The sequence below is a fragment of the Sander lucioperca genome, chromosome 10, assembly GCF_008315115.2.
Source record: "Sander lucioperca isolate FBNREF2018 chromosome 10, SLUC_FBN_1.2, whole genome shotgun sequence".
In the NCBI taxonomy this organism is placed as follows: Eukaryota; Metazoa; Chordata; class Actinopteri; order Perciformes; family Percidae; genus Sander; species Sander lucioperca.
Window position 1 is genome coordinate 30,067,393 of NC_050182.1, and position 22,433 is coordinate 30,089,825.

General features: G+C 39.4%; 2 protein-coding genes across 4 annotated transcripts; both read right to left on the reverse strand.

Moving 5' to 3' along the window:
* Positions 1–6,472: 6,472 nt before the first annotated feature.
* On the reverse strand, positions 6,473–12,410 carry paqr7b (progestin and adipoQ receptor family member VII, b). 3 transcript variants are annotated; one of them, XM_036006698.1, is made up of 3 exons: positions 12,243–12,408; positions 8,763–9,856; positions 6,473–8,318 (listed from the first exon to the last, which is right to left on the reverse strand). In XM_036006698.1, exon 2 carries the CDS (start codon positions 9,848–9,850, stop codon positions 8,792–8,794), a length of 1,059 nt encoding a protein of 352 aa, XP_035862591.1. In that variant the 5' UTR covers positions 9,851–9,856; positions 12,243–12,408; the 3' UTR covers positions 6,473–8,318; positions 8,763–8,791. The 3 variants fall into 3 exon arrangements, with proteins under 3 accessions (XP_035862591.1, XP_035862592.1, XP_031154661.1); XM_036006699.1 differs by lacking the exon at positions 6,473–8,318 and having other exon boundaries at positions 8,744–9,985; positions 12,243–12,410; XM_031298801.2 differs by lacking the exon at positions 6,473–8,318 and having other exon boundaries at positions 8,744–9,856; positions 12,243–12,409.
* Positions 12,411–18,652: 6,242 nt separating this feature from the next.
* stmn1b (stathmin 1b) lies at positions 18,653–22,413 on the reverse strand. The gene is made up of 5 exons (XM_031298774.2): positions 22,178–22,413; positions 20,984–21,030; positions 19,505–19,677; positions 19,178–19,369; positions 18,653–19,082 (listed from the first exon to the last, which is right to left on the reverse strand). Exons 2-5 carry the CDS (start codon positions 20,997–20,999, stop codon positions 19,023–19,025), a joined length of 441 nt encoding a protein of 146 aa, XP_031154634.1. The 5' UTR covers positions 21,000–21,030; positions 22,178–22,413; the 3' UTR covers positions 18,653–19,022.
* Between the last annotated feature and the right edge of the window lie 20 nt (positions 22,414–22,433).

Below are 22,433 nucleotides of genomic sequence, written 5' to 3' on the forward strand. Positions count from 1 at the left end.
GCGTAGCTTAGCTTAGCACTACGACTGAGACAGCTAGCCTGTCTCTCTCCAAGGGTAACAAAATCTGTCTACCAGCACCTCTAACACTCATAAATAAGTGAATTGTGTTGAGTGTAAAAAACCAAACTGTGCACAAAGGACAGTTGTTTTTTTACAGGGGGTTAATGTGCCTGATTTTTAGTTCTAAACAGTTGCCAGGCAACCAGCAGAGACTCCAGAAAGTTAATGTTACCGTAAAACCACAACATGTTTTTACACTATGGTTTTGCACATGCAGACACAAACAAGCTGTAATGTGTTAATTAGTGAGTTTTAGGGTTGCTGGGAGGCAGATTTAGTTACCTTTGGACAGAGACAGACTAGCCGCTTCCAGTTTTTATGATAAGCTAACCAGTTGCATATGTACCCTACAGACATGAGTTTCTTACAATGTCGAAATATTCCTTTTTTCCATAGACAGTAAAAAGGATGGACACAGTGATCCCATAGACTCTGGACGGAGACCAGTAAAAGGCTATTAGAAGCACTTTTCCGGTGATGGCTGAGCGTTACTGCGCAGCCTCCAACTGAGAGAGACGACGTAGATGTGACGTGAGCAACGTGTCTGAAAGTTGTAAGTCTTCTGGTAGCTGTGCCAAGAGAAATCTCAATCATTCCCAATCTTGCAGAGACGGAGAGCGTAGGTATATGTTAGGAGATAACATAGGCACAGGCTAATTACTGCTACCTAAAATAAAAAAACATTAGTAATTAAACTTAAACAGCTAATGTAAGTCGAAACTGCCTTCGAGCTTCTCCTGTACTATACGGTAATTCCTCTACTATGCGACAGTAAGTCGCGTGGTTATGACACAACAAAAACGTCTGCTACGGAGCCATAACGTGAGGTACAAGGTAATGGAGCCTTGTATACATTGTCATGTTTCTTTAGAAATAAACAATGGACAAATAAAGTATTTAAACGCTTCAGATGTAAAGTTATTCGCTGTCAATGTGACGCCAAAATGAATAGCAGTCAGTGGGATGCTAACTGTGGGTGATGGCTTGATAGCAACAAAATGGCTCTATAGGAGCTACGCTTTGTGGAGGCTGGCTTACCCCCTTGCTTTTTTCCACCAGTTATGAGCAGCATCAGCTGCATCCTTTGTGCATTGCATTGTGGGAGAGTTACATCGACACACTCAAAACTTAAGCGAGTACCATTATTTTCCTGTGTGAACACAGTATTGATCTGTTAACACTATAGCTTTCAAAAGACATTTAAAAGAAAGGTTTAGGTTATTATTGTGAAGAAATAGTGCTGCAGAAGAATAGAGTACTGGCTGTCATGTCTCCACTTGAAGTGAGCAAAAGGTTATTCAAACAACACCCCCCACAAAACAAATATATCTCCCCCCCCTAAACTGCACTACCACAAGCCTGCTGGGAGTAAAACACAATGTCCAAGCTTCTTAAAGTTTTCCCACTTTGTGGTTGTCTAATGTGTTGGGAGTCTGTAGCCCTGCTGTATACATAGAGGTTAAGGGGCAGAAGGAGGGAATTCATTATCCTTGAGCGGCTACAGACTTTGGCGAGAGAGAGAGACCTTCAGATAGGGCATACGTGCTTCCTCCTTACCTCCGCCAGCCGCCAGTATCTCCACAACCAGCTCATGATAAATAGGCCCGATCAACGGCGAGCTGATTGGTGAAACAAGTAGCATCGAGGCTACAGCAAAGATGAAGAGGAGGTAAGAAGTGTCTCTGTTGGAACAGACTGAATCTATTACGTTTGTAGAGCTATAGTATATATCAATGCCAGCAAGGACAATGCAATGTTTGTGAGATTATAAAGACAGATGCTGATTATCTCATGATACTTTGTAAGTAGCATTAACTAACAGACTATACAATGAGCCAGTGCCTCATTAATTGTTTTTACAAAACCAGTAATTTAACCATTGATATGCTGGAGCCTCACAATTTACATGTCTGATTCATCTACTCTGTTAACCATATTTCATGCTTCTGTTTCTTTTAGCCGTTATCTGTCTATTGCAGTGTGTTCCTCTGCTTAACAATACACAGTATGATGACTGATGAGAAACACTGCTGTGGGACAGCCAGAATAAACCAAACATTGTTAAGTAGGCCTACCCATTTTAGTTGCAAAATGTGACTCCGGAAAACAATGGCAATCAACACAATGCAGAAAGCTAAAAATTAAAGAGAGTCGAGTGACAAGTATTGAATAGCCTATAACATACAAAGTGTTTCTAATTTTAACCCAAGTATAGACATCCAAAAACTACAAAAGGTCAGGTTTCTTTTCTTAGAAATGCAAATCTGTAAAGAAAAAGAAGAAGAAAATGAAAAGTTGTGAAGCTGCCATGGAATGTTTGAAAAATCCGAAACCACTCATAGCTGTCTGTTAAATGTAAAACTAGAGCTAGGAAACTGTTAGCTTAGCACAGAGACTGGAAACAGGGGGAAACAGCTAGCTTGGCTCTGTCCAAAGTTTAAAAAAATTCTGCCTATGAGCACCTCGTGCTATAAGCGTCTGGACTGTTTAATCTGTACAAAAATCAAAGTGTAAAAAAGAAAGGTTGCGGGTTATGCACTATTTCTTGGCTGCGGGCAGTGACTTCTTGCCCACCATAAACAATGCAGGTGTTATTTTACACTTTGGTTTTTGTACGAATTAAACAAATCATATGTAATGTGTTGATTTGTGAGCTTTAGAGATGCTGGTGGGTGTATTTTGTTTACTTCAGAACCAGTCAAGCTGTTCACCTCTGTTTCCAGTCTTTATGCTATGCTATGCTAAGCTAAGCCAACCATCTCTGGCTTCAGCTTCATATTTAACGGACAGGTATGAGAGTGGTATTGACCACAAATCATCAAACTCTTGCGAAGAAAACACATTTTCCAAAACTATCTTTTTAAGTCATCACAAGAACAGTAACAGATTTTTCAAAACCCTCCATGATGTTAGGTGAATCAGGTGTATAGGTGTATAGACAGCATCACATGTTATCTGGCTTTTGTTTAGTGAACCAAATAAACATTTTAGACCTAAAGAACTACTAAACATTTTAGTCTTTTCAATACACTTATACTTCAAATAGACCATTGTTGTAATGAGAATTAAATCTACTGTATCACGTAGAAAATTAGGTTTTAGGGGAAGAGATATGTTAGTCCTTTTGTTTATACTTTCACATGCACCGACTGTAATATTATTAGTTATGAGTACATTACAGGGACTGGAGGACAGGTATTACATTTTCCATTTTGATTAATTTCTTATTTACAGTCTGATACAGCTTTGTTCCTCATATGATTACATCCCTCATAACACAGTGATTATCCCAAAGCTTTGCTAGACGTAATAACAAAAGCCAGAGACCATATGAAAATGCCACAATAACAAAGGATGTGGAAACAAAATACCTGGCAGCACAGAAGAGGTTCATCAAACACAAAAAAAATATATAAATGGAAACAGAAGTTGGCTGTCTGTCACCTGGCAAAAAGGGGAGGTGATGTAATAACTCTGAACAAAGATGTTCCCTCTAGCAAATCAACCCTTTAATTACAAAACACGATAGGGACCAAGGCCACCCAATATTACCACAGCAACCTTGATACAAATCGTAAAAGGCAAATGAAGCATTTAAATAAATAAAAAAAGTGGGGAGGAGCAATAGCTTTGCAGCACAACTTGTAGAGAGAGTAACCAAGACAGAGGGAGAGGAGCGAAGCTGAGAGGAGAGGGACGGTGAGCTGCTCAAGAAACAGGCATATGAAAATTGATGGAGTCTGGGGAAGCAATTGATAGTTAGAGGACAGGAAGCAGGCTGTAAGGCAATTATCACTATCTCTGCCATTTGATTTAGGACCGTCTGAGTGTGTAATACTGCAAATTAATCACATCCAGGGTATAGGTACATCAGGACCCCATTTCTGCCTTTAATTTCTATGATTCTTCTCAATCACTGGAAAAAGCACATTAGAGATATTGTAATTGGTGCAGCATATGAATTTCCACTAACTCACGGTGTGTGTGTGTGTGTGTGTGTGTGTGTGTGTGTGTGTGTGTGTGTGTGTGTGTGTGAGTGTGTGTGTGAGAGAGAGAGAGGCAGAAGGCGAAGCTTGAGACAGTTACCTTACTGTATATATGAATGCTCCTGGTACGGTACCATGCTATGTAAACCCACACACACACACACACACACTTCCATATATTTAGACTAATGTAGAAACAAAAAAAATAAATACATGTAAATAAAAAGTAAGCATTAACACCCAAGCCACCCTATCCACAAATACAGAACATGCATGCGCTGTGCATACATAAACAATATGTGTGCCACCCACAAGGCTGCAGCGTGAGCAGGATGCTGCACCAACTATTGTTCCCAGAGGACCATCTCCATGAATAACATTAAATTTAATCATGTAATATTATTCTTAGTCTATTAAGCACATGTTTACAACAATAATTAACTTTTGTTCATTTTCACTGAAGGTTTAATTCAACAAAGGAAATGGCATGTTTAGTAATTCAGGCCGCAGAAGGCTTGTAATGAATGTTCTGACATGTTACAACAGCAGGGCATCACTATCAATGAAATGCATTTATAAAGAACTGTCTTGATTGACCTGCTAGTTCAATATACGTAAAGTGCTGTGATACGGTTATATATATTTGGGTTGCAGATCATTTGTGCCCCCTAATGGAAAGATTCATTCTTGTAAACATTGTTTTTTTTTGTGGGATTAAAATAACTCTTGTATAACTCTCCAAATTATGCTATTTTTTTTATTCTTTCCAGATACAATTTTGGGCTCTTTGCCCAAGAAGAAAAAAAAGTGTGCCTATCTATGTTTGACTTATGTTCAACCATACAGAGAAGCCATCTGGTTTGCATTTTAGCCACTGTTACCCAAGACAGTGAGCCCAACACAATAATACATGTTTCAACGTGCAGCAGTAAACAGGCCAACAGGGTCAAGTTTGAAACATATAAGCCATCTAATTTAAATATTACCATTTGTTTATCCACTGTAATTCAATGAATAATGTATGCTCATTACTACTACTGCTGAATTTATTAGACATCTAAAGCCATTTCCTTACAGATTGACAGGATGTTATAAACTGTTTTTTTTTGTTCAACAATCAGAAGGATGCCTTTACCAAAAATGTCTCTATAATATGTTTATGTGACTGCTTCTTCATTATTAAGGCTCTTGTACTTAACAGCAGTTAGTTACTCTAGCAAAACCCTTCAGACAAAACAATATATATACTGTACATATTTCGCCTTTTATAGAATACTTTTTTACCTTAAAATACCTCTTAAAGTTGGTTTTAACTGAGATGAGACAATCCTCCCAATATGCTGTAGGTTTTTCTTTGCGGTCAAACTGCAAGTGTCCTACCGAACAACAAGGCTGCCCTCTGGTGGTGTGAAAAGAATGATTAAAAGACTTATATAAGACATGTCTGAAAAACAGGTAGATTTTAGAGTAGACCTGCCTTTACTGTCTATTATTTACATTTGCCACCTCATAACCTGTAGTCCAGGGCCATTACTCTGCCAGCTGGGTATGAGAATAAAATTAACTGCCTGTTGTACATTTTGGCAACCATATAACATTACTGGTGACGATACAGGTTACAGTTTTATTGTCTGCAAAGTGAAAAGACAGGCCAACAAGATCTACAATCTCCAGTTAAGACATAAAACAATCTTGTATCTTGACATGAGTCTTTTGTGTGTTGGGAAGTAAAACTTAAAATGTAAGATTTACAATGACATACACTTAAAATGAGCCTTCAGTCTCACCAAGATTTTAAATGTCAATTAATTTGCTAATGCTGCATGGACCTGAGTGAACACGTGAAATACAATCACAGTGAAGCTCCATTGACTTGAAATATTTAGACATGTATGTGTTGTGATCTATGGAAGTAAAGAAAGGCCATAATATTAAGACACTGACACTGCTTGTAAAACCACCAGAATACTTAAATCTTTTAAAGATTCTATTTAAATTTTGTATACTTTTCATAATTTCAAAGTGGGGAATTCAAACCACATAAATTCATACAGATGGTTTTCACCTTAAAATATGTCAATGCGGGTTCGGTTCTGACCTGGGGCCCTTTGCTGCAGGTCATCCCCCGCCTCTCTCTCTCTCTCGTTTCATGTCTAAGCTGTCCTATTCGATAAAGGCCTAAAATGCCACCAAAAAATCTTTAAAAAGATATGTCAATGCTATGAATTCAGTGCCATTTAAACTTAAACATCCAGCAGTGGTCAAATTTTACAATTAGGTTTTCAGTTGCTAATGAGAGTCAAATCATTATGGCTTTATTTGCTTCCACATGGTGCCTGTGGAAAATAAAAAAGGAGAATTTGAAGTTACTGTAACACTTTATTTTCTTAAATACAACAGAATATAAGTACAGCCAGTCACACATATTTTTTTTAGAGGCAGAAGACATCCTGGTCCTTCTCACCCTGCTTTCATAAAAGGGATAAAGGGAAACCTTGGGTGGCATCAGAGGCTACATTTACACACAAATTCACTTATACAGTAAAAAGTGCTGGCCATATTCCAGTTAAGATCTTAGTCAGGTTTAATTGGCATGCAACTTAGATAATCTGTGACAGAGTATCCATGATGCGACATACAATCTATTTAGCAAAAAATACTTTCTGGGTACTATCTTCCTGATTGAACAAATCCAGGTTTACTCCAACACATGGGAAATAAATTATTAATATTTTTTGGCTCTTTTAATGGTCACAAACAGGGCTGGTGAGACTCACAGGCCTCACTGGACAATTGGATATCATTAGCCTTTAACGAAGACTTTTGAGGAAGTATTACATGTACAAAATCAGCCTTGTGCATGAGAGCCTCAATCTTGTTGCCAACCGATTTATAACCATGCACAACAAGGGACATGTCTTGAACAGGTTCCTCCAGGTTAGGCCTAATTGGAATTTCTGACATTTCCAAGAGTCAACACAAAACCAGAATAACCACATTAACAGCACAGACACCTTGCTCCATGCATGTAAACATAGCCAGTGTTGTCAGCTACAGTATATACGGTGAGGATTTCAGGCAGTGCACGATGAGACCAGGTCAGTAAGTCCACAGTTGAAAGGTTTATATTTAGGGGTGTTGAGGTTCAGTCTCACCGGTAAGATGTTCGCAGCCGGGTCAAGACATCATTTTAATCAACTTCTGACAGTCTGTCTCTGAATTCATCTCTCAGTAGTACCATCACTGAAGCAATAACAGATTCATTGGCACATTAAACACCATCATGAAGAGAGAGTGCTATAATGAATATAGATCATTTCTAACATTTAAAGACTTTGTGAGGTAAAAATCTAAGCAACATCATCAGTGAGCCATATCTGTGATATTTTTATAACAAAAGTCATCAAACTAAGAAAAAGAAAAATGGGGATAGGGACTCTTCGGTGTAACAGTGCAGCAGTATGAAATGATGTATTCATAGCCATTAAAAGTCTGATAGGCAGCACGACAATGAACACAAAACATGCTCTGAACAGATGCATCAACAAAGAGACATCAGTAATCTTCCATCCATCTCTCTACCAATAATGAGTGCCAGCCTCATTTTCAACATTATTCATCAGAATGTTAACACCCTCCCCCCAAAAAAACTCCTTTTTAAATAAGAGGTACAATATTTGGTTTTCAAATTGGGTTCTTAACCTTCCCAGAATATGTTCAAACATTAGTTTGGCAGTGTAAGTGCCTTGACAAATAAAACCCCTAAATATCAAGACCAGCAATTTAACTTGATTTGGTATCTGACTGAAATATACAGAGTGGCATGGGACTGTAAATTGTAAAAACAAAAACAAATGCTTGCATGATCTGAAATGCTACAATTTGATTAAGACCGATTATTCTAAATACAATTGGGTAAAAGGCATCTTAAGAAACTAATTTTTCTGCTCACCTTGACAGAGAGCATATTTCGTGTAGGGTGAAGTAAAACCACATTCTTTTAGACAATGACTAAAACCAGACTAATAAAAAACCAGTCTTTGCTGTGTTTAAGTACTACCTGTAGTGCTACAGACAAATTATAAGCTTCCCTTTTCTTCATTGTAAGTAACAAAAACACACCCTTAATCACTTTTTTTTTTTTTTTTTTTTTTTAAGATCACTGTAGTTTGGCAGATCACATGAAGAAGAAATAATAAGTCACTATCACAAACTGATAACTTTCATTTACAAAAAGACTTGAATTATTTTTAAATAGTCACTACAGAGTAGAGATGGCCCTATACCATTTTTTGCTTCCCAATACCGATTCTGATACCCTGAACTTACGTATCGGCCGATACCGAGTACCGATCCGATACCAGTGTGTCATGTGTTTTATTATGTTTTAACAACTGTATAGATGTGATATTATTTCTATCTTTGTTGTCAGTCTGGCTCAGGTTAAACTCTTTGTGAAACATGAACAAACACAAACAATGAACGCCCCAGAACTTTCTTTTATTATCCAGTTTGACAGTCAGTTATAACGGAAAAAGAACATAAATAAACTACTTTAACGTAGATTTTCTTTAGGGTTTTATTACGTGGTATCGGATCGGTGCATAAACTCCAGTACTTCCTGATACCGATACCAGCATTTTTGGCAGTATCGGAGCCGATACTGGTATCGGTATCAGAACATCTCTACTACAGAGTAAAATAAATTTGACTTTTTTTTTTTTTTTTTAAATTCATGTCAACTCTTACTCCTCCTTCTCGTGCAGAGAGGCACGGACACGATTGCGCACATAAAAAGCGGTGAGAGCACTGCAGCAGGCAGTGAAGATGAAGAGTGCAACAGCATCGTGTGCAAGATCGCCGTGAAGGCGCTCGTAGAAGGGACGGCGCTCTGTGAAGTCTATTTTCAGCGCTTCGATCTGCATCAGGGTGCACACCACCACGAATATGTGAAAGATCTGGTGGCCCTGACCGATGAAGTCACACCTCCCAGGGAACAAACTCTCTGGGTGAGGGCAGCAGAAGAAATAGGCGCTGATAAGAAAAAAGACCATGTGGTAGAAATGGTACGTCACAACTGGGTCTGAGCAGCCCTCCTGGTAGCAGCTGTAGATGCGGTGAACCACAGGGCTTATGTCTAAACAGTAAGCCAAAGCTGAGGGAACCACTTGGCAGAGCTTGAGGGATAACTTTGACAGCTCGGGGCTAGCATACTTGCCGTAGCAGCAGCCGAAGCAAGTGAGCCAGGCCAAGAATGCTGCAGCGGGTAAAAAGAGCCCTTGCACTCTAGTGTGCCACTCTTTCTCTATGGCGTAGTAGTAGTGTGCCAGGGCACTGCCATACTGGTAGACAGCCACCCCAACATAGTCGAGGAAGTAGAAGCTGTAGAAGGAGAGCTCGGACTTGGCAGAGAGAAGATGAGCGAGAGCGCTGAAGGAGAGGTAGGTGAAGGCTGCCAGGAGGACAATGAAGAGGGGCTGGGCGTGAGGGTCTCGCAAAAAATCCACCGTCTCTGAGATCTCCTGCCACTTCACCAAGATGATGAGGGCGGCCAGCAGGTGGGTCCACACATTGAGGGACTCATTGTGCCTTTGGAAGAGGGTGAGGAAGTAGTAGCGCCAGCTTTGGTCTGGCTGTCTGTAGCCGGTGAGGATATGGCGCTCGCGGAACACCCAGGGAACGTCGGACACCTTCACAGTGCAAGGTAGCGTGGGGAAGGCCGACTCCAGCAGCTGAGGGATCTGACGCAGCTGCTGCGCGTTGATAAACAGGCGACCGATCTGCTCCATCACCACCGTCGCCATGGCAAACTGGAGGCCAGAGGGGAGGGTGGAAACAATGAGCGAACAGTCAGTTAGTCACTATCTGTCTGGCTTGGAGCTACTGTCGTCTCCAGGTCTGTTTATGCATCTGCACGTGTAGCTACAGTGTGTGTGTTCCTGCAATACTATCACAAAGCAAAGAGGAGTGCATTAGTAGTTTGGTCAATGAACAGAAATAAAAATGAAATAATACATAATCAATGAATCATTTACTCAATTATCACGCAAAAACAGATTCCAGATTTTGTAAGTTGTCCCTTTTATGATTCTGAATGGAATATCTTTTGTTTTGTACAGTTGCTCAAACAAAACGTAATTTGAAGGTATCACCTGTGGCTCTGGGAAATTGCAACAGGCATTCCTGCTGCTTTCTTACATTTTATAGACCAAATGATGAATCCAAAAAGGTAATCAATAAATCATAAAAAACAATCATTAGTTGCAACCCTAAATCAAGCTTAATAAAAACTTCTGGTCAAATGGATGGGAATGGGATGCCTGACATCACCACCTTTTTAAGTTGTTATGGCTGTGGTTAGAAACTGTATGCTTTTTGGTTGGATGGTTGGTGCTGGGCATGTGGTGTACAGTGGGTTTATTGCTGAAAGGCTGGAAAGCTTGATGTGTGGAGTGGAGGTATGGGCCAGAAAACCAGAACAATAAACCATAGACTAAAAGGCTCTATAGAGATTAATTGCCGTGTTGAGTGATAATCCTGTGTGTTTGACACTGACGGCGACCCCATTCGCATTAGTCATTTTGGTCCATTGTGCATCTTTGAGTGTTTTCATTTGAATAAGTGAATTACCCTGATGTTTTGATTATTCATACATCATGGATTCTTCTCAAATTGTAGGATATAACTTTTACAGTAACCCCCTTTCACACATGCAGTCTTTCCCTGAAATGTGCAGGGGCATATGCTGCATGCGGTCATGTGTGAATGGGAGCAGGGGTCGATATTGAGGGGACAGTAGTTGTGGTGCTTTGTTTCTGTTTTTTTGACCGACCATCTGTGTCTCTGATTGTGTCCCCAAGCCTTTAGCTGCTTTACAACATGATGCATCTCTTTGAAAGACTGTTGCACACTACAGGACACTCAGGTGCAATAAAGTCTCTGACCTTAGCTGCCCTTATAGTCATAAATTCTGCCAATGAGGTTTTCTTATTCAATTTTCAGCATCTGTGATCGCAAATGGGAAATTACTTCCTGAGGAGTGTAGCAGTCAACATAGAGTCAATATTTCAAACAGCGTCTATGTTTAAGAGGTTTAGGAAGGATTTGAGAACAGTTCTTAATACAAAAGAGTGGGTGGTGATATATATACACACACACATACATATATAAATAAATGTATACTGTATATATGTGTATTAATGGATAAAATAACCTTTTTGGCTAATCCCTTTTAAGACACACGGATATGATTAATGTATAATATTATAAATGGTAGAAGACAGTTGACAAAAGGCCTGACTTGTGCTTCCAACACCATTTTCACTCAAAGAGTTGCAAAATTATCTTAGCACTGCAAAATGGCTCAGACCTCACCTGCGGATGATTTGAAAACAGAAATTTGTATTTGTTGTACAAATATAATGTTGTTGTACAAATATAATTTTCTGTTTAGTAATATGAACTGTACATGCTGTACTGATTGTCTTCAGGGCTATAACCAATAGGAGAGCCCTGCACATATACTGGGACCAGGGTCAAAATCAGTTAGCCTACACATATTGATTTGATTGTGCCCACTCCAGATCTTTCTGGGTTCAAGCACTTCACTTCCCAGAGATGTTGGGAAGGCAGAGGCAGCAGCCTTTACAGAGATCAGGATGTGTGGGATGAACACAGGCCGAGGTTCAGGAGGAAAGGCGTGGAGTGATGAAAGGAATGGGATTACGTAACATAACCAGTTTCGACGTCCACACCCTCCGCTTCAAGCAGTTGCCATCCTTTCAAATATTTATGGGTGAAGACAAATGCTCGACAAAAATAAGGAAGGATGTTTCACATTGTATGTATTAAAGCCCAGGCCTATATGGGCCTGTTGCAGCGAATTCCCACAAACAAATCTGATAGCACCTGATAGACATGTCTGTTGAAATTTGAGATCCAGTGTCCGAAATTAATTTGAATTCACCTTTCCTCCGAGCCTAGAGGGCTGCTTCGATTCCCCGCGTGTGCATCACAAACCTGTGCCGTGTGCTGTTTAGTGTTGAATTAAGAAAATACCGCTGCACATTCATGAAAACTGACTGGCGTTCGAGGAAAATCTGAACGTATTTCACGCCATGCCACTTTTACATTTCACCGGGAAAAAATGCATGGTTTTTAGAAATGAAATTAATCAAACTAATAAAGCGGACGTACCTATAGATGGTAGAATCAATCCAAATCCTTGAGTTTAGCAGTCGAAGAATGGTTTGGAGAACATAGATAACATTGTTCGAAGGGTTGAACGGAGAAAGGATGACCGTGACGGGAGCAGCGCCTGGCGGCTCTCACCGCCCCAGCTGCTGGGATGGCCATGGCCGCTTGACGAGCGGGTCTTCTAGCCAATCAGAAAACGCGGTGCTGCTCTTTCCTGCGGTCGCGCACATTGTTTTGACCAATGGCAGCTGCCGCGTGGCCGATCAGCCCACCCGCTCTTCACTGAAATTCTTCCACTGTCATCTGAATGTATGGCACTCCCATGAGGCATTTCTCTCATATAGGACCTCTTTATAGCATGGATGTACAATAAGACCGCTTTATATACAGTCTACGATAAGGACCCGTTGGTTATCTCAGATTCAGATTCAGATAACTTTATTAGTCCTCAAGGGGGCAATTCAGTTTTACAGCCAACCTATCCATTAAGGGTTAAACTTTAAAAAGTGCATTAGCACGCAATGTATAGAATGTAATGTTATAAAATAATAAATTAAAATAAACAATAAATAGTACTACCGCAGTCATACATCCCCCTGTATAGCTACAGATGCTTCTCTCTCTCCCGTAACATCCACACATTTATAGAGGATTTTCACAACGCGTCATCAGACCAGAAGTCGCCATATTGGAGGTACCAAAGAATTTCTAATATGGGAAGAAGTTCCACTCTCTCGTTACTTCCGGCTTCTGAACTGGTTGCAGTTCCACCAGAGTTCCATATAGGGGGCGCTCACAGGCCAGTGCAGAATGAATGGGACTCTATGGAGCTATACCACTCAAAATCCACTTTTCTCAGGATATAATTTTTTGTCTAGTAATTTGAATGTTGCATTTGAAAGGGGAGGCTAAGAAAATACACACTGCTGGGTGTTAGATTTTTTTAAAGTGGCTTTTTTGTTCTAAAACGCTTTTAAAATGTCAATGACGTCATACACATATACGGCCAGAGATACTGCTTTACGGCAAGCTCTGAGTCGCTTCCTTTTTTCTCTCGAGGCATCGACAACACAGCTGACAGATTAGACTCTCTCTGTCAATACACGTGCTAGAAAGAGGTTTGCTAATGTTTTAAAGACCACTCTGAAATATTCACTCTGACATTCTGGTTCTGCTTCGGATGCCATCAAGCGGGATCTCCGATCGTAATCAGTCCTTCACTGACCAATCAGCATTCATTAGCAGAATGCTAGCGTGTTATGGACAACAACGACTCAACCTGTAACAAATGGCATAAGTACTCGTTCATTCAACTTTTGACCTATAATCCATGTTGAACTTGCAAAAACTACAATCAAATCTGAGATTTCTCAACGACAATCAGGCGAAAGAGACAAATTTAGCCGTCTAGCTCCATAGGGTCCCATTTATTTTGCACTGGACCGTGATCACCCCCAGTGGAACTCTGGTGGAACTGCAACCAAAGTAGGTACAATGGGGCTAAATAGGGAGTGGAACGGCTTTCCGTAGACGGGCTTTGGAGGTACTCTGCATCACAACAAAGCACAGGCATTGAAGTAGATCCCGAATGGCGTCAAGGAAAATGGTTAATTATTGCCGTGTTTTAGGTTGTACCAATAGGTCAGACCGAGAAAAACATTTGGAATATTATCGACTTCCAAAAGTTATTAAAAACCAGGGAGAGGAATGCCAGAAGTTTTCAGAGGAAAGGAGGCGCTTGTGGTTGGCAAAGCTCAACCAGGATCTACGAGGGAAAAATCTGTCTTGTTCGGTCTTTGAAATGAAACAAAAAAAAACTATTGAGAGTCACTTGGCTACACCTTGAGTATCACAATGATATCATACAGTTAAAGTTAGGTTGATTAAAGACATTATTGCATTACTTACTTTGGCCTTCACAACACAACGGTCATCAATGATGTTGGTACTGCGTCTCCCTCACCCATCCACACACCATCTGGTTATACTAAGCCTCCAAACTTTTGTAGGATTTAAGGTCTTCCGCTGTGTATGGGCTCAGTGAGAAAACCAGGTAGTTGACTATATCGGGATATGCAACTGAAGGAAGAATCACCGGGTCATCATGGATCGAAGAAGAGGGAGCCAACTTGTAGGGATCTGCACCGCCAGTAAACTGTAATTTCTCAAAATATCGCGCCTTTTTTGTGGTCCAAGTCCTTCCATGCCTTTGCATCTTGGATGCGTTTTGATGAGCTTTTCTGTTGTTTAGACAAAGTATTAAAGTAACCAAAGTGCACAATACTCCATTACTCCATTCAGTTGTTTACACCGAGTGCCTCCAATATGGCCGCGCATCCAGGTTACCGCCCAGAACGTGACGTCGGTGAAAACCCTCTATACATGACCCAATCATTACACACACCCACACCCAGCCACACCCACGCCCACCCACACACACACACACCGACCCACACACACATTTTCACATTCACTTCCCAGTGATGGAACAGAGCAGCGGAGTACAAGAACCAGTTTTGTTATAGTTATGTGTTTTCATTTAACAGTCTTATAGCAGAGGGAATGAAGGAGTTGGCATAGCGGTTAGTTTTCCGTATTGGCACATATACCGCCGACCTGACTGCATGATATCTTATAGTTGACTTGAATTATCAAACATGTATAGCTATAACCGACCTTTTTAGAAGTCATGTAATGTTTCTAGTCATACTCAAATATATGAATAGCCTACTATATGATAGCCTTATTTTTAAATACATATTTAAATAAGTTTACTTTATATAGGCCTGCTGCTTTTTCTTGAATTGATAATGCCACTAGGTGTTATTCTAGACTCAAACATGACACATTCCTGCTTCCATTTTTGCACATATGTCCATGTGGAAGAAGTACTCAGTTCCTTTACTTAAAGTAGAAATAACATAGTCTAAAACACCTCAATGTATCAAAAGTAAAATTAGTAGGCTACCTATTCATAATGCAGAATGACTCCTTTCAAAATGGCATATTACATATTATAGAACATTATATTATTCTGTTTTTATCACTGACAAATACATGTAAGAGTATTTTGATTTTGTAATTCGTCAATGTGGAGCCAATTTTAGATACTTTGTATACTACTATAGTACTGAATCATATCATATAAGCAAATCAAACATTTTGTAATGTAAAATGTAAATAGTAACTGAGTGTCAAAAACTGTCAAATGGGTGCCCGGATAGCTCAGTTGGTAGAGCGGGCGCCCATTTATAAAGGTTTACTCCTTGACGCAGTGGGCCAGGGTTTGACTCCAACCTGTGGCCCTTTGCTGCATGTTGTTTCCCCCCCCTCCCCAAAAAAAAGGTGTCAAATAAAAGTAGTGGAGTAAAGAATATAATATTTTCCCCTGAAATGTAGTGGAGTAAAAGTATAGAGTAGCATTAAATAGAAATACTCAAGTAAAGTAGCCCATGTCAAAAGTAAGTACAGCACTTGAGTAGGCTACTTAGTTACATTCCACCATTGCATGTCTCACCTGCATATATGGCAGTGTGTCTATGAAAACAAAAATGTCAAATGGATTTCAAAGGTTGAAGGGGATTCCAAATTTTGCATATAGTATTCCTTTACATGCATCATTTATACAAAAACCTTGAGAACTAACTGGGATGTAAAGCCTGTAGAAAATGAATTGTGAATTGAACACAGTGACTTAAATGACTTATACAAATTTAAAGTCCCTATACTCAAATAAGGGTCAGATACTTCATGCTTGGTATTGAAACAAAGAAGCATGCTATCATGTTCAGCAACTTTCCTCTGTCAGTGTTTTGGCTTCTAAGTTAACATCCAAATTACAGTGATAACCGACTGCATCTCATTTAGTTATCAAAACAAGCATGCATGCTTGACTTGTGTGGTCAAATTAGTTTTATGGCCTCGGCCTTTCCCTTGTGTAGCATTCAGTTACAAAGTTTCCTTTGTTAGACTCAGTGTTTCTGAAAGATCTGCATTGTTCCCCGATTCAAACCACCCTGTAGTGTATATTCCCACCAAGAGAGATGGATTCGTCTACGATAACATTGAATATGTTTTGGCCTCCTGGGTATTTATCATAGACTGTATAAATGCATTCACCCACTCTAGGATGATCTGTCTGAACCTGAGACCTTAACTTCAGAGAGCGAGTTTCAACGGAAGCTCAGAGCATGATTGATATTATGGAATAGAGCTAAATTGATGCCGATAATACCTGGGTGAAGCCAGGAAAAGTCATGATCATGAGCAAGATTCCAAAAATCCAGCACAGGCTAAGAAAGAGATCTTGGAGTCGAGCCAGCCATTGTCTCCTGTGTTGTTGCTAAAGGAACACTGCACTATGGGACAAGCAGCTTTCAGGGCTGACGAGTCCAGCAGTTTCTTCCCAGCACATGACAAAGACGGGATTGTGCAGAACTGTGTGTTTGTGTTTGTGTGTGTGCATAGCAATACAGACTCAGTCCAACCTCCACATCCAACTATGTGTAGATTTCTATAGGATACGCTTCTACGAACATTGTTATACTGTGAGCACTAAGTATTGAATCGCCGAGAAACTTGTAAAACAATCTTTTGTCAGTTGGTCAATTTTTATTTCTTATTGATGTTAGCTGAGGAAAAACATTGATCCATGAGTGCAGCTGTGTGTGACTTACTATCTATGTGCAAACATTTCCAAGCATTTTACATTTCACTTAATGAGCCTATAGCTCAATTATCAGTATCTTTTAAATGATGCAGTATAAAATTGTAATACCGTTGGAGTTCAACCACATCAAATCCTGAGACCATAATGACAATATAAACAGACAATGCCATATGAGTGTCTATTCAAATGTATTAGCTAATAAAATACATATTTTTCTGATATCCAATTTACTTTACAGTCTAGAAATGACAGTAATCAAACAGGTTGTGCAGCTTTTAGAAAAATCGCTGCGCACATACACACACACAACGGCTGTGTACTCAACATTGAACAAATGTCATTTGGCACTTTGTAGTCACTGAGTGACATTTACAACATGGGTGGCAGGCTAGACACTGACTGCAAGTCTGTGCAAGATGCAAGCAAGTGTAAACACACCTTTAAGACAAGATTTCTGACTTACACAAAACTTTGCAGTTCATGTGGCATGCAGGTGCCTCACATCTGTCTGAGGTCCATGGCATCTGTGGAATTAACTGCTTTAAGGATTCATTCATACAGTATTTGCAAAATGTCATCTGTTGTTAATACCCAAAGACTAAAATCATTTTGTGTACTCAACACGTACAACAGATTAATGTATCTAGCTGTAAAAGAGCTAACGCTTGAGTTTGGGCCACCATGTCGTCTGGGCATTTAAGACCCTCCGAAGACACGTTCATTCCAAGAATATGTGACAATGTAATTACTCTGACAACTTGTAACAGTCAGTACTGGGTCCATTTAGCTTCTTGTGCATTATTGTATCACTGTTCACAAGTAATGTCTACTTGTAACCCACTTATTAGTTTCATATGTATGTATGTTATGAGCAGGTAAACTAACGAGTGATCTTTTCCCAGGTTTATTTAAAGATTTTTTTTTTTTTACATTACAATTATTTAGTACTTCACAAGAATCAGTATGCAATGTTTTGTTGGCTTGGGCTACATTGATTATGATACTGCCAGCACAGAGATAGAATACATTCTTTTTTTTAATGATGTACTATGATTTCCAGCCCTTCTAGTCCAAATGAAGGCTTAGCTGAACTGTCAACGCCAAACATGACAACGGCAATAGAGTCTGGCAGCACCTTTCATTCAAAACATTGTCTCTTAAAAAAAGTCTTTCTTATAAAAATGTAAAAAATATTAAGTAACCCAAGTAGGTATGAATGGAGTAATCCATATAATGCGAAATGCACATCATTACTAATTCTGTGTATTGAGTGTGGCTATATCTGTACAAATACAGACACAAAGAAGGTAAGGTAAAGATATTCAAGCACATCTCACTTCACCTTAAAAAATCCCTAATTGTATCCTATGGCTTCACTGTGGACATGAGTTGTGAGCAGTTTAACCTGTGATTCGGTTTCCTTCTCAAATGTATAGACCTATTATTTCACAATAAAAATAAAAAATCTTTCTTCTCTTTTATCTGATGACCACTCAGATTTATCTTCAGACCCCTTGAGAAGTACTGCTTTACTGACAAAATTATTACTAAGATTACCTGACTGCCACTAGGTGTCAGCAGTGTCAAAGTGTTAGGATAGGATACTATGCTCTGTATCCCTCCTTTGATTCCAGTTATGTAAATTTCCATCTCGTGGTACAGAAATAAAATCATTTGATCTTCAAGATTCATGAGGCGCAAATGTGTTCAACACCCGACACATCACGACAGGAAAAGATTTAATTGTGAATATAGACTTTAATGGTTGTAACTTGGTATCGTACAGTATATCCACACATGCAACATTACCAACAGTACAGAACAGTATTGTATGATGCATTTTAACAGTATGAAGTATAAGGACCAATTTATTACAACAGAATGCCTCTTAATGAAAAAATATAGCTTATACCAAAAAACTAGTTTAATCAGCTGCCGATAAGAAATCTACAAGACAAGCGAAGAAAAATCAGACTGTACTATATCCACACCCAATCTAACATTGTGTAACCAACTTTTATTTAACAGCACAATCAGAACTGACACAACAAACAATACCATGGAAATGCCAGTTTAAAAAATAAAGCTTATCTTTCCAGATCATAAACAAATTAATTCTCCACTTCTTTCATTGTCTCCTTGTTCTTCCTCACTTCCTCGAGCTTCTTGTCCTGTTAGTGTTTAAAAGCAGAAGCATCACAACACTGTCGTTTTCATCATTTTAACATTAAACATGATATAGTTCCATGTGCAGTTAAGAGCTTACCTTCTCCTTGAATTTCTCATTGAGAGCTGCCATCCTTGCAGTGCGATTCTCTTTGTTTGCCTCCATCTTTTGATTGAGTTTCTCTTTCGCCAGCTTGCTAAAGTTGCATTCTTCTTCTATGGCCTTCTGGATGACTTCCTTCTCGTGCTCTCGTTTCTCAGCCAAGTGTTTCAGCACCTCAGCCTCGTAGCTCTGACAAAACGACAAAAGAGAACTTATGCAGTAAAAAAAAAACCTGAATCCTAAACTCACGTGCAAGGCTTTACAGCTGAGTCAGTGGTATTGGTTTGCTCACTTGTGTTAGTAATATGTTATTTCTGACAATACCTTGCGTCTCTCTTCTGCCGCTTCCAGTTTCCTTTTAATCTCATCCAGTGATGTTTCCTTTTTCTTGAGAGGGGTTAACGGAAAGTCACTCTTGGCATCTGGGGTTGAGGGGCTCAAGATGACCTCAAATGCTTGACCGGAAGTACGCTTGTTCAGCTCCTTCACTTGGATGTCTGCAGATGTGTGATGATGTGAGGTCAGAGGTCATGGTCACAACATAGCAATATTTGAGTTCAATACCAATATCTAGGGCTGGGTATTGTTCAAAACATTTCGATAACGATACCAATACTGCGACTTCGATACCAGTTCCTGAACGATACTTTTTTCGATACCAATTTTGTAAAAAATCTATTTCAACAAAAAGAAATTACAACATTACAGCAAAAATCTTTTTATTTATTTTTCAGCTCATACTACGTGATCCCCGCCTCTGTGCGTAACGTAGAGCTTTTTCCTTCGTGCCTCTATGACGTGTAACATTAAGACAGCCAATGAGCAGCATTATTAAATCTTGGTAGAAGCATGCTGCATGCTTATTGGCTCACGGATGCTGATGAGATGAGGTATTTAATGACGAGACATTTTTTGATACTCGATACTAAGGAGGAAATTTGGTCGTTTAAAAGTATCAAATTCATACTCAGTCCTACCAATTTCAGATATTTTTAGTTAATGAATAACAAACAATTAACAGATAACTTTGTCAAGTCATTTTTTGGATCAACCAGTTGATCTACTATACTTCACTTCCATCCATAGATAATGCTTCCATTGAGATTCATTGTCTGACTGAGGGTAATTAAAGGAGGTCAGCCTCCTGCTGCCCTTTGAGGGGTCAGTGCTTTGTCAGAGAGGCCAGAGGAGAACAATAATCCCAGCTGTGTGGCAGCATTCTGCGTTTCCAATGAAGGGGAAATCAAAACAAGATGTGGCAAAACAAAGACTGTTTTTATGTATTGTATGAGTGCTGCTTTGCACATCTTCTTAACTGGACGAGCGAATATCACATTGTTTAAGTGTTTCTCAATAAGTATGTCCTAACCTGCTCCGTGCGTTAGCGAACAGGCTAAGCAGCGTGTTGCTTGTTTAAAAAACTGCTCGCCCTGGCTCTAGTTTTGCGAAGTTTCGAGCACTTCCTCGACCTCATTGGTCAAAATCAACACTGAAACTGCACTCCAACTATATAGAAACAAGACTGAGAAAAGGTGACTTACCTTAGCAAATGTTACTAAGAGGAAACCTTATGTTATATCTACATTCACTCCTTCAATTAAGCTACTGTGACCCTCTCCGTGACTGTAGTTGACTTCTGGTGAGAAGCTTTCCTGGTTTAGCAGTTATACTGACATTTTTTTGTTTTAGTCTTCAGTCTTACATTGAAATTAAGGTATAAAAAGGTTTTTAATTTACCTTTTTATGTACTATTGCATACCAAGGACACTCATCTACATAACAATTTGCATAGTTTACACCTACCTCCACAGATTTCCATTTCAGCAGAAATTCTTGCTTCTTTGATACAACTAGAAGAAAACATGAATAACGAGATTATTATCAAGCATTTCATGTCTAATTGTACAAACTGGCTTAGCTTTAATTTCACTTTGGTTAAATGTCCACATATGACATAATGCTACTTTTGCAGCATGCTCATGTTTTGATAGATCATCGGTTAAGCATGCAAGTATGCCTTTTAAAAAGTTTCCCTGGCTGATGTTATCAAAACACACATTGTTTCTGGCATACTTATGTTGTTTAATTTGGTGACACATGGATGCAATTAGTCATCTTCTCTCAGTTCAGATATACACAGCAGTGGGTGCTGTATAGTTGCACATTATACTCTGCAATATATCGTTTTATAATCTGTCAGGTTACCAGTTGCATGACATGACTTGTCAGGCAGAACAAGTTCTCCAGCTCACTGATGTTTAAACTCGAAGTATTTTATATATATATATATATATATTTTCAATATTAGCAAGTGATAGTCACACAGTGGAAGGGTCTCCAGCTAGCAAGACCATGATGTGAGTTAATCACGAGTGGTCGAGGGGTAAAAACTTGATAATTGTGGGTGCTCACTGGTGGAGAGTGCACACATACATTTCTGCAACATGTTTTATAAAAATGGCGGGGGCGGGGCAATAGAAATGCTGTGCATTACCTTATGAAACATAAACACTTAAAATACTCAGGCGAACAAACCCACTAAGTAATTAAATATGATAGTGACGATAAAGAGGAGGAAAAAAATAGTTCCTGACTGGACCACTAAAGTTAGCTAGCTAAACTTACATAATTACATGAGGTCGTCTCAAAACAGATATAACGTTACACAGCCAGCCAAACTTAGCTAGTGTAACGTTATTGTACATTAATGAATCGGCTTATAACGTTAGTGTATAGTAAGCAGTTGGAACAAATTATCCCTATGGTAACGTTACAGCGTTTGAATTCATTTTAAAATCCTTTTGAATTTGACATTAACGTTTACCTTAACGTTACTGCACACCGGCCATTGCAATAAAGTCCGCTAATTACTACCTTTACAATTGTCTTTAGTGATGCTGAACAGACTTCATAATGCTGATAACTGTGCCCAAATTGACCTTTAACTCTTTGTTTGAATGGTCTGAAAGCCTGGTTAAACATTCGCATTGTTCTCACCGTCAAGTGCCTCAGGTTGAAGAGCAGACCTTCTTCTTGACTTCTTCTCTGTTCAGAGTAGACCGCCAACATCTGCACCTTCGCGCAAAAACCTCATAACCCCAACCGTCACCAGAGCTCTTTGCATTCATTGGTCCAAATCCACCAATCACAGAAGTTGTTGGAACTGTTAGCGCCAGGAACAACAGGCCAAAAAAAACAGACACAAAGCTGGCAGGCAACCTCGTGGCTGTGAGAGCAAAACAATCTTGACAAG